Consider the following 12741-nt stretch of genomic DNA (forward strand, 5'->3'; position numbering starts at 1 on the left):
CTAATTTGCAATGCTTGTATCTAAACATCTCTAATCTACACTGAAGGCCTCTCCTTAACTAGAGTGACTCTTTACATCAGTGGTCACCAACCCGTCAACGCAATCTACCGGTCAATCTCAACAGTTTTCATTGTCGATCTCATGGCGCTGTGAGTCTGCTACTGGCGGCAGAGCTGCTGGTTTATCTACTGTATTTCCTTCATACAAGTCAGATTATGTACTCATCTGAACACCAGGACTCTACGGTATGATGAAGAGCATCTTCTGGTCTGTCGATAACAATCAAAGCCCCGTTAGAACAAATTAATGGAGTGCTTTTACTTTGAAATGGGTTCTGGAAGCGTTGTTAAGACGTTTGTGACATAGACAGATAAACATTGTGTTTCCCAGCAGAATAAACAGAGAAAATCATCTTTCACCTGAGTTTTAATGTTTATCTGTTGAATTTATGTCACAAACAAATTGTTGTAACACTTTCTGTAAGCAATTTAAAATAACAGCACTCCAGCTTTTCTGTTGACCTAATCCTTTCTTTTGTTTAAAACGTTAGTTTTTTATGGAGAGATACTTGCAGGAGCGGTAGATGCACAGCTTCATAGTGTAGAGCACTGGTATTTATTTTAGTAAACATTACTATTTTTAATCACAGGAAATAGTCATATTTATGGCCATTTTCAAGGCAAAGCCTCTATTTAAAACCCTTGTGCAGCAGTTGCAGCTCCTCTGCAAAACCTATTGTTGAACTGAGAAGCTAAATATTGTGCATTGAACAGATGCTGTAAATATGAATTGATGTTAATGTGAATATTGCGCATTGAATAGATAAAGTTGCATAACTTCCTTTCTTTGTGTATATTTATGTTTGTGCATAAAAGTAAGTGATTTTTTTGGAAGATATCATGATGGTAGATCTCCGCTTACGCTTATAAAAAAGGCAACAATGGTTAAGATGTTGAGTTTTTTAAAGACAGAGTACTCAGAGTGCACACTGTCAAGAACCTACACAACGGTAACACATTTCTAAAATGACTAAGTCGATTAGTAGAGCTTACATGCCAAAGTAATTTGTATAATTACAAAATCCATTATTAATATTCGATAAAAAATATATATAATTTAATTCTATTTAAACAGCAGAATTTCGTGACTTTTTGAATCAGTTTTATGGTATGTCACAATATAATTCCTCTTAAAACTTAACTTATTAAATTTGTACTAACTCACAAATGTTTGCTTAGATATACTTCATGTAGAGAGGACGCATTCTGTGCACACACACACCCACACTATAAACTTAGATGCACTTCACATCCACATGCATAAATAGTGGCATATTCCCACATTCATCTTCTAAAAAACAAAGTGGGTGGTGCTGCCGTTGTTTATGCTCACTAGCAGCTACAAGAAAACATCAAACATTCTTGTATACACGAGCTGGACGCAGATAAACACGTCATCACACCTACACACCTGATTTGAAATGTGAGGTTATAACAGCGCGTGTATGAGCCTGGAGTCCATGCACGCTCTCACTCACACACGTACAGGAAGCATTTTGAACATTTAAAAGCTATAACGGCTGCGGAGCGAGTTGTATAGATTCACTTTTTCTACACCTTTGCACATTGCAGTGGGTTTATCCCAGTTTCTGTTTAGGTCTATGAACTTGTGATCTATGGCTGTGGTTTAAGTGGTTTTTTTCCATTCTACATGCATCTGTTATCAGAGCCTCCTACACGCTCGAACACACCACACAGGTAGAAAAAACAAGCAGACTTGCAGTTTTTCATCAGCAACTGAGTGAGGATGCAACTAGACAATTTTATTCTTGAGTATGCGTCTTCTCCCACAGAGCACATATAGATAGACGTTATGTTAACCCATAACCTACCAATATAAAAAAAAATTTCCCTTGAGGCAGGAAGCATAATGCTGGTCCTCCCACTCATTTGGTCAAGTTTCTGCCTCAGCTCTCCTCTCCATTGTCTTGGTAATTCATCTACCTTGAAACCACATCCAGCCAGAGGCTAAACGTATTGATCTCCACATGAGTTGGAGAAGCAGCTGCTGAAAGCATCCAGTCTGAAATAATAAACGCTGATATTCACTCTGTTTTTGAACACGTCTTGTCAGCTGTATGTTAATATTTTATGTCTAAGGTGCTGTAGCTTCACGTTAATAATCAAAGCCAGTTTATATGACTTGAACGCTTAAAGCCAAGATTATTGTGCATTTAAGCAAATTTAAAAAATGTGTATACTTGTAGACAGAAATGTCTTCTCTGCTTTGTTTACACCTTAAATAAGAGTTTTTAAACCTGCACATATCAGCAATTAAAAACACTGATACAGATGCGCATATGTCTGTGAAAAGCTCGTATTGAAATGTCAGTCCGGCTCTAGTTCCCATTTTGTTTCTCTATTATAGTTTATGTTTCTCACAGTCTTTTTTTTCTGACTCATCTGCAGGTGGTACCACGGACACCTGTCTGGGCGAGATGCAGAGAAACTGCTCTCAGACAAAGGCAAGGCCGGCAGTTTCCTGGTACGGGAGAGCCAGAGTAAACCGGGCGACTTCGTCCTCTCGGTTCTCACCAATGAGGAGAAACATGAGAACGTGGATCGCAAGACCAAGGTCACACATGTTATGATACGCTACCAGGTGAGGTAACGCAGTCAGAACCCCTGACATATACAGAAACCAAACAAAAGAGTTTTTTTGAAATGGATTAAGACACACCAGAGGGTTATAGTTGACATAACACCACCTCAGCATACTGTTGGTGCTTCACGTCAAGTCATGTGAGTCACTGTACATTTAAGCATCATTTTTCAAACCAAAAAGAGGACAACAATGTTTCCAAACTTCTGTTTTAGGCTCTTGGGTGGTGTTGGTTGCAGGTGTAAATTTTGCATCAGTGATGTGTTTTAAAACTAAAACATAGTGTGGATGAACCCTAATAACGCCTTAACTGTCGATGTCTGTCTCCAGCAGGACGGTAAATACGACGTGGGCGGAGGTGAGAGGTTTGACACATTGGCTGATCTGGTGGATCACTACAAGAAAAACCCCATGGTGGAGAAAAGTGGCATTGTAGTGCACCTCAAACAGGTATGGAATTCAAATTTAACAAACAACAACAAAAAAATCCAATCCGGTGAATCTCTTTCAAAAAGTATCATGAAGGCGTGAATGTGTTGCAAGATGCTGGTTTAATTCAAACCACACTTAAATGTTATTCCCCTGGGATGTTGTTGTGCTTTTTTAAATTTTTATTGTTTTTGTGTTGATAAATTTAATTTCCTGTTCCAACATGACAACAACAGCCATTTAATGCCACGAGGATAAACGCAGCCAACATTGAGAACCGGGTACGGGAGCTCAACAAAGTAGCAGACAACTCTGAGAAGCCCAAACAAGGATTCTGGGAAGAATTTGAGGTATGTGTCCTCAAAACTGTCAACAACTAAATTATTACTATCAATCATCATTTAAAACCAATATGGGGATATTGATATTTCAGCTAATAGTGTTGGTCAACATATTTCAACACCTTTATCGACTGAGATTTCATTTAAGAGCTGGATGATTTGATTCCTATGTGTTCTTTCAGTTTTTGTCATTTTTGTGCAACTGTTACAAATTACAAATGTTATAAATGCGAATATTTTCCATTTTTGAGTACATATTAAGCGATGGATTATTAATAGGCTTTTACTGAAACAATACAAGTATTTGACAGCTTGTTTTTCAATAAAATCATATTAACTGATCATTATCTGGTTGTTGAATTTATAAAAAAAAAATTACATTTGTTGCTTGTATGTTTCTACCTCATAGGCTATTTGGAAGTCAGGAAAACAGTGCAAACATATTGTCTATCTGGCTTCTTATGTATGACATACAATTGGTTTTAGTTATCACAGAATAGAAAAATTGATCAGATATGCATAAAAAAATTTGTGTATTTTAGTGTTTTTGTTTCTGAAAAGATAATTCTTCTTCTTAAGTGTGGACCCCAAATACTGACAAATGCAGTTTTACATTACAGTGGATGTTCTTTTTCGTTTCGTACCTCCTTGGAAAATGTGTCATTTTTCTTTACGCTCTCCTTTTTCTTTCTTCATCAACCATCAGGTACTTCAGCAGCAGGAGTGCAAACTGCTGTATCCCCGGAAAGACGGCCAGAAGCCAGAAAACAAGAGTAAAAACCGATACAAGAATATCCTCCCCTGTGAGTCAAGCAGCAACCTGCCATTTCCTGTCTCTCCAACTTCCTGTGGAAACAGTGACACAAATATACGACAGACCATATAGAGGCCTCCCCTAAGTGTCAAGATTTGGTTTTGATAATATTCACAGCCTATCATTTGACATTAGACTTGAAAAAGGTGAACTTTTTGTTGTGTAGTAATGACGGTTTGACTTCTTTTTTTTTTTCAGTCGACACAACTCGTGTTGAACTCAGGGAAATGGATCCAGATATTCCTGGGTCAGATTACATCAATGCCAACTACATCAGAGTGAGTCTTTTCAGAATCATACAAACCTTGTATCAACCCCTATGTTTGATTGATAACATTAATACACAGCATTCAGCAAACACTCAATATAAGTGGAATTAAAGGGGAGCTTCATCTTTAAAAATAATTTTGAAATATGGTTTAGTTCAGCATCAATTGAAAACATTAAATGTATCAGTCAACGTAGATAATGTAATGTATAATAACAGATTTTTATTTCGAAATATTTTTAATAGTTCTTTATATTTGACTTTATCATCATTGCGAGAATAGGATTCTATGGTCTCAGAGTAAAACTACTACATTAAGTGTATCTATGTTCTGTACAGAGTCTGCATGAAGAGGGACGCCACATGGACGACTGCAAAGTCTTCATCGCCACCCAGGGGTGCCTACAAAACACAGTCAATGACTTTTGGAAGATGGTGTATCAGGAGAATACACATGTCATTGTCATGACCACAAAGGAGGTAGAGCGAGGGCGGGTGAGTGTTTTGCTTAAAAATAAAGCAAATAGTCAGTAAGATGGTGGAGATCAATGGTGTGAAATGTATCTGTCTTATACAGTTAGGTCCATAAATATTTGGACATTGACACAATTTCTATCATTTTGGCTCTGTACACCACCACATTGGATTTTAAATGAAACAATCAAGATGTGCGTTAAGTGCAGACTTTCAGCTTTAATTTGAGGATATTTACATCCGAATCAGGTGAACGGTGTAGGAATTACAACACATTTTATATGTGGCCCTCCCTTTTTAAGGGACCAAAAGTAATTGGACAAACTAACATAATCATAAATGTAATTGTCACTTTTAATATTTGGTTGCAAATCCTTTGCAGTCAATGACAGCCTGAAGTCTGGAACCCATAGACATCACCAGACAATGGGTTTCGTGCCTGGTGATGCTCTGCCAGGCCTCTAATGCAACTTTCTTCAGTTCCTGCTTGTTCTTGGGGCATTTTCCCTTCAGTTTTGTCTTCAGCAAGTGAAATGCATGCTCAATTGGATTCAGGTCAGGAGATTGACTTGGGCATGGCAGAACATTCCACTTCTTTGCCTTAAAAACTCTTTGGTTGCTTCCGCAGTATGCTTCGGGTCATTGTCCATCTGCACTGTGAAGCGACGTCCAATGAGTTCTGAAGCATTTGGCTGAATATGAGCAGATAATATTTCCCGAAACACTTCAGAATTCATCCTACTGCTTTTGTCAGCAGTCACATCATCAATAAATACAAGGGAACCAGTTCCATTGGCAGCCATACATACCCACGCCATAACACTACCTCTACCATGCTTCACTGATGAGATGGTATGCTTTGGATCATGAGCAGTTACTTCCCTTCTCCATACTCTTCTTATCCCATCATTCTGGTACAAGTTGATTTTTCGCTCATCTGTATCTCATCTTGATCTGGCCAACTGTTGTGAAGGGGTTTTTCTTCACCAGGGAAATAATTATTCTGTCATCCACCACAGATGTTTTCCGTGGTCTTCCGGGTCTTTTGGTGTTGCTGAGCTCACCAGTGCGTTCTTTCTTTTTAAGAATGTACCAAATAGTTGAATTTGGCCACACCTAAAGTTTTTGCTATCTCTCCGATAGATTTGTTTTGATTTTTCAGCCTAATGATGGCTTGCTTCATTGATAGTGACAGCTCTTTGGACTTCATAATTAGAGTTGACAGCAACAGATTCCAAACACTAATACTTCACTTGAAATGAACTCTAGACCTTTTATCTGCTCCTTGTCAATGAAATAACTAGGGAATAACACACACCTGGCCATGGAACAGCTGAGCAGCCAATTGTCCAATTACTTTTGGTCCCTTAAAAAGGGGGGTGCCACATATGAAATGTGTTGTAATTCCTACACCGTTCACCTGATTTGGATGTAAATACCCTCAAATTAAAGCTGAAAGTCTGCACTTAAAGCACATCTTGAGTGTTTCATTTAAAATCCATTATGGTGGTGTACAGAGCCAAAAGGATGACAATTTTGTCAATGTCCAAATATTTATGGACCTAACTGTATATTGGTAAACTAGGAAGCTAATTCATAAAGTCGAAAACGTTTTTCTCACTTATTTCAATAATCCACTGCTTGATATTGAGCTGATTGATATTGATTATTTGTAATGATGGAGATCTGTGATCCGTGGTGGGTGTTTTGTCAATGTCAATTTTATTTATGTAGCACATTTAAAACAACTTGGTTGACCAAAGTGCTTTAAAGGTGGAGTGGTATGACCAACGGATAGTTAGAACCTAATACATTAAAGTTCAAGTAATACAAATAAAAACCCTAATCCTAAAAATATTAATACAAATATTAAACAAAATAAAATATAAGAAATGCGATAAGATAAATAAAATCAGCTGAGCTGAGACGCACTCAACTGAAAGCCTGTGAGAACAGGTGCGTTTTTAATAGTGATTTAAATAGTGTTAAAGACGGGGCAGAATTCATATGAAGTGGTGGGTTGTTCCACAGGTTTGGGGCGGCCACTGGTAATGCGCGATCTCCTCATGTTACTAGTTTTGTTTTGTCGAGGAGCAGTTGAGTGGCTGAGCTCAGTTCCCTAACTGGATTGTGCATTATAAGAAGTTCTGATAAATAAGACGGTGCCATTCTGTTAAGAGATTTAAAGGTCAAAAGTAAGATTTTAAAAACTATCCTGTGACAGACAGGAAGCCAGTGTAGGAGGCGCAACATGGGTGTGATATGGTCTCTCTTTTTTGTCCTAGTCAGCAGGCGAGCAGCAGCATTTTGGACTAGCTGCAGGCGTTTAATGGATGCTTTGTCTAAGCCTATATACAGGGAATTACAGTAATCCAGACGGGAGGTTATGAACGCATGTATAATTGTCTCTAGGTCCTTTTGTGGTAGGTAGGCCTTTACCTTTGCAAATTGTCGCAGTTGAAAAAAGCTACCTCTGACTCTTGAGGAGATTTGTCTATCAAAATGAAAAGCCCTGTCAAAAAGAACCCGAATAATCTTTACAGTTGAGCGAGTATAAGAAGACAAAGGCCCAAGAATGTCCACATTTTGCAGTTCAGATTGTCCAAAAATGATAACCTCAGTTTTATTGTTGTTTAATATGAGGAAAATCCATAATTTTACGTAATTTAAGCACTCAAGGAGTGGCTGCAGTGATGTCTTAGTTTTGTGGTTCAGGGGCAAGTATATTTGAATGTCGTCAGCAAAGCAGTGAAAGGAGATATTATGTTTTTCAAAGATTGATGCTAAGGGCAGCATATATAGAGAGAAAAGGAAAGGGCCGAGAACGTTTTGTAATCAGACACTTAAGATTTCATTGAGAGAGCGGGAGCGAAATAACCCAAATCTTAAACATAACATGTCATGAATCACTACCTTTAACATGTGAAGAACATAACAGGGCTGATCAAATCAGCTGTGTTGACACTGGTACCTTACCGATTTAGCCCATTTGTCTTGGTTAACTGTGTTGCCATCAACCATTTTGTTCTTCATTTAAAGATGAAAGAGTGCACTTGATAGCATTATCTGATTCCAACAGAGATGTGTGGATATGCCTAGTACGGATGATGGTGTGTGTGTGTGGGGGGTGTGTGGTGTGTGGGGGAGGGGAGAGAGAGAGGGAGAGCTAGACGGCTGACAAGGATAGTATGACAGTTAAGCTGATTGGAAAGCTGCTTGAGATGAGCTGATTCTTTAGATTGTCTAATGCTTGTCACCCTCCTTCTGCTCTCTCTATACCTCTCTCTCACTACTTCCTCTCTTTCAGAACAAATGTGTGCGCTACTGGCCGGACCTCCACGCCAGCAAGGAGTTTGGGAAGGTGCTGGTGAGGAACATGGATGAGCAGTCAGCGCAAGACTACATCCTGAGGAAGCTGGAGGTGACCCGACTGGACCGGGTAGGAAGAACTGTGTTCTCAGTCAGAGCTGACCCACTGACCTAGGGTCAGATTATCGAACACCTCACTCACTCACACGCACGCACACACACACACACACACACACTCACACACACACTCACACACAATCTCTCAATCCTCTAGCACGTGCTTGAACTTACAGGAGGTTTGACTCCATGGCCCTGAGAATACAAGAAGCAGATTCAGAAATAGTAGAAAGTAGAAGCTCATCCAAGTTTTTAAAAATCCTTATAGAGATTTTCTTACACTCCAGCTTTAGATAATAAAAAACTTGACTTAATGCTGTTAATTTATACCTGAAAATATTAGTTAAATAATAGTAAATAAAAGGCTTTTTATTTTGTTTTGCACAGATTGTTTTTTACCTTGATCAGAGCAGTGAGACATTGTTAATGGTGTGGAACTTGAGGACACCCAGTCTTGTTGTAGTTAGCGTGCAAATGTAATTTCCTGTATATTTATATTCAAAATCCTGTATTCTACTCAAAACTACAATGGCGGAGCTCAGTCTACTAAGCCTGTCTGAGAACAACCTGGCAAACTGTCTGCACAGACTGCCCCCAAGTGATGCTTCAGTCAAACTGTAATGTTTGTGTGTTGGAGAAACACAGTTGAGCTGAAGTTAATCCACCATCCCTTATTCCTTGAGATATTGTAGTTAATCAAGGTTACTCTCAAACAGGAGACTGAAGCGGACAGAGAAGTCTACCCAAGCTCCTTTCCACTGACTGTTTATAGTAACGGCTCCCGGCTGCTTTAATCCTTCGTTCTGATCCTAATCATTAATTCCACTGTAAGAAATGAGGAACAATCCGCACTTTGCACAAAAGCATATTCCTGCATTCAGGGACACTGATTAGTGCTGGTGTATCTGCAGTGTGGCAGACTACCAGAGATTATTCCTCCATCACAGCAGTCACAGTGAGCTCAAGTGAGCACATAGACGTTTTTTACTGACTATCAATGTGAAAAATACCTTCTTGGATACCTGAATCAAGTATCATATAAGCTTTTCTGGACTTCACAGTGTATCTCTGTGTTGAATGAGGATTGTAGATGTTGTGTTTTCTTACAGTGAGGTTCTGTGAGAAGACACTGAGGAGACAGAATGGAGACAAAAGAGTTAGAAAACAATGATACTGGAAGTGTGTAATGAAAAATTGGACCACCTCTTCAAATAATGTTTTCTGTTGTGTCTTCGTTATAGAAGGAGCCTCTGAGGTACATCTGGCACTATCAGTATCTGAGCTGGCCCGACCACGGGGTACCCAACGAGCCTGGCGGTGTGCTCTGGTTCCTAGAGGAGGCCAACCGCACTCAGAGCACCATTCCAGACACTGGACCCATTGTTGTCCATTGCAGGTACAACCAGGAGGGACAGAGAGACACTTTTGATATTATATTGCTTGGAAGAGACAGTGGTGGGGCCTTAACGTAAATACTGCTCAGTTAGGTTGAGAGAATAAGTGAGATGATCTACTAACACAGTTTCTAATCTGAAATCAACAACAGTAATTAGAATTGCATCAAGTCTGCATTGCTTTGAACACTCAGGCACACACATAGGGCTGATAGCCTTAAAACATGAGGGCAGCTTTACTATATTACATAAAACAATCCTTGAGAGGACATTCACAACATTACACAATAAAGTAGCTTTAGGCGAAGCTCTGTAGGTTGCAATTGGCTTTTTGATGTTTATAGCGGAAAGAAAGGGAAAAGAAGAGAAAAAAATTGAGGGACTTAATAAAATATAATACAACTCACTAAACATAACAAGCATCTACATAAAGAGAAGAAATCAAGGGGAAAAGAAAACTAACTATTCTAAGACCCACACAAAACACAAGGTGGCACTCTCCTCTTAACTAATGTGTTAAACAGAAATTGAACCTACGTGCATTGTAAGGAGGATTCACCTTGTCGTTCTCCTCACAACTGATAGAATGATCCTGTTTCACTTATCAAGTTAAAACACACATTATGTCCTTTGTTTGGTGCAAGATTCTATACGATTATTTTACACAGACATTTAACTGGCTGGAATTGACATGAATCTATGAAATTTAAATTGTATGAAATGTGCTTTGAATTGATCAGTGATATTCACTTAAATTAAGTTTCAAAAGTGTGTCTTTGTTACAGCAACAGGTCTTCACAGAGTTAGCAAAGATTTTCTCTCATCACATAAAGCTGGTCCTCTGTACTACAAACACACTGGCTCTTAATTACACTTAATCCTTGTGTTGCCACTTGAACTGAAACCTTTTGAAACAGCTAATTGAAACAATTAGTTGTTTGTATTGCTGTGGTCAGGACATTCACCTCGTCTTGACAGACAAGACCAGAGTTATAATTTCTGATTTGGTTTAACAAGCTGAGAAATGTCAATATTTCTGATTCATTTTCATGTCAGATGTCACACAGATTTAGTTAATCATGAATGAATTCATGCTGGATTAACAGATGTCTAAATATCTTGATGTTTTGCTGTCAGCAAGCATTCACTGGTGTGTTTCACGTTCACAGCAGACATGTTTGGTTACTAATATAACAGATTTGCCCATTAGTGTGAATGGAAAAGCCCGGTCGCACTCCATGTCTCTCACAATACCCAGCCACCAAAACATGTTGTTCAAACGTGATGACGGAGTGACAGAAACATCTGACTCTTTCACTGATCAGTGGGCTGTTGATAAATGAATGTTGTTATTGTGGAGAGAATAACTTTGAGTTCTCAGAGTGATCTAACAGCTTTTTAATTAAAACATCAAGCTTCTTTATTTCTGGTTCCAACTTACAATTCACCACCTTAAACTTTACTTGCATCGATATGTAGGTTTTGCAAAAACCCTTCTACTCTTGATCCTAAGGAAACTTGTTGATTACTATAAAATTATTTACTAAATTTGCCTTGATATTTCTTTTTAGGGTTTTGATTACACATGGTTTGACTTTTCATTCTGCTGTTCCCGCAGTGCAGGCATCGGCAGGACAGGCACCATTATCGTCGTTGACATTCTCATCGATATTATTAACCGCCAAGGTACGACTCTTAGATATAAAAGTGACATAATGGACTTTTTATTTTACTTTGAAAGTTTGGGCTCATTCCTGTATGTGTGTCCGTGTGGGTGTTCTAGGTCTAGATTGTGACATCGATATCCCTAAGACCATCCAGAGGGTACGGCAGCAGAGGTCGGGCATGGTGCAGACAGAGGCCCAGTATAAGTTCATCTACATGGCTGTGCAGCAGTACATAGAGACGGCCCAGAAGAGACTGGAGGAGGAGCAGGTACTCCACTGCTTTTTAAATCAAAGATCTATGGTGACTTTAGATTGAGGACAAAACTCTTTTATGGCACAGTAACGAAGGCTTTAAAACATTTATGTGTTGATCTCAGAGTGTGAAGGCCGGCAGCATTTGTTATGTCAGCTAGAGCAGTGAAGCAAACAGCTATCTCCAAAGGGCTGTTCCACTAAATGTGGAACTGTTCAAAGTTTCATTCAGGTATTGGACTCGTGACAGCTGGTGAGGTATTTGCGTAGGATCTTATCCTTTAAACTGAGGCTGCAGCCACACAACCACTTTCTAGTTCTAGTTTTAAAATGCATCATTGGGGCTATGTTCACACCTGCCACCCACTCCACTAGCGTGCCTAAAAGAGAACAGTTTGGAAACACTGCAGGCCCAGTTTTAGTTTGAAAACTAAACTAAGACGGGCAAAAACAGATTTTTGGAAATAATGATGCAGTCGTCTACATTGGCTTCATTATTAGGTCTTATCAATCATGACTTGACTACCAGCAGTGTTAGGATGATGGAAACACAAATTACCAGTTACAGCTCCATTCGTCTTTCTTTTCACAATTGTGGTTTCCCGTGATATTTTCTGTAACTGAGAAGCCAACTTCAGTGTAGACAATCTACTTCCTGTATACATCGGCACGCACATTTGCAGTATACGTGAATTGTCACGTGATAAACATTTCAGCGGGGTTAGTATGGACAGGTATTATTACTGATACAGAGCCACATGTGTGTCATGTGGACAGTAATAGTTTGTAACTTGGTTTGTAGCCTGAATCGGACTCATTCACTCCTGTTGACGCTTTGCAGAGAAATAAGTTGAAGGAGAGGGAATATTCCAATATCAAATATCCCCAGATGACCAACTCAAGATCCAAACCCAGCGTGGCATCCTCACGCTCGTCTTCTGTGTAAGTATAACTCCTACCGTACAGTGGGGAAGGTTAAGCAGCTAATGGTTTGATTGATAAACAGTATCACAGA

At 39.1% G+C, this 12741-nt stretch overlaps 1 protein-coding gene across 2 annotated transcripts in view; it reads left to right on the forward strand.

The window, feature by feature from the left end:
- ptpn11b (protein tyrosine phosphatase non-receptor type 11b) overlaps positions 1–12741 on the forward strand; it is a 40292-nt gene that overhangs the window by 22371 nt on the left and 5180 nt on the right. The window contains exons 4-14 of one of the 2 annotated variants that reach the window (XM_053424521.1): positions 2469–2661; positions 2992–3111; positions 3327–3440; positions 4138–4234; positions 4444–4523; positions 4853–5008; positions 8295–8426; positions 9655–9809; positions 11426–11493; positions 11591–11742; positions 12568–12668. In XM_053424521.1, coding sequence (XP_053280496.1) covers positions 2469–2661; positions 2992–3111; positions 3327–3440; positions 4138–4234; positions 4444–4523; positions 4853–5008; positions 8295–8426; positions 9655–9809; positions 11426–11493; positions 11591–11742; positions 12568–12668 — 1368 coding nt within the window. The remainder of the gene's footprint in view (positions 1–2468; positions 2662–2991; positions 3112–3326; positions 3441–4137; positions 4235–4443; positions 4524–4852; positions 5009–8294; positions 8427–9654; positions 9810–11425; positions 11494–11590; positions 11743–12567; positions 12669–12741) is intronic. The other variant, XM_053424522.1, reaches the window with a different exon arrangement.

The sequence above is a fragment of the Pleuronectes platessa genome, chromosome 6, assembly GCF_947347685.1.
Source record: "Pleuronectes platessa chromosome 6, fPlePla1.1, whole genome shotgun sequence".
NCBI classification, from domain to species: domain Eukaryota; kingdom Metazoa; phylum Chordata; class Actinopteri; order Pleuronectiformes; family Pleuronectidae; genus Pleuronectes; species Pleuronectes platessa.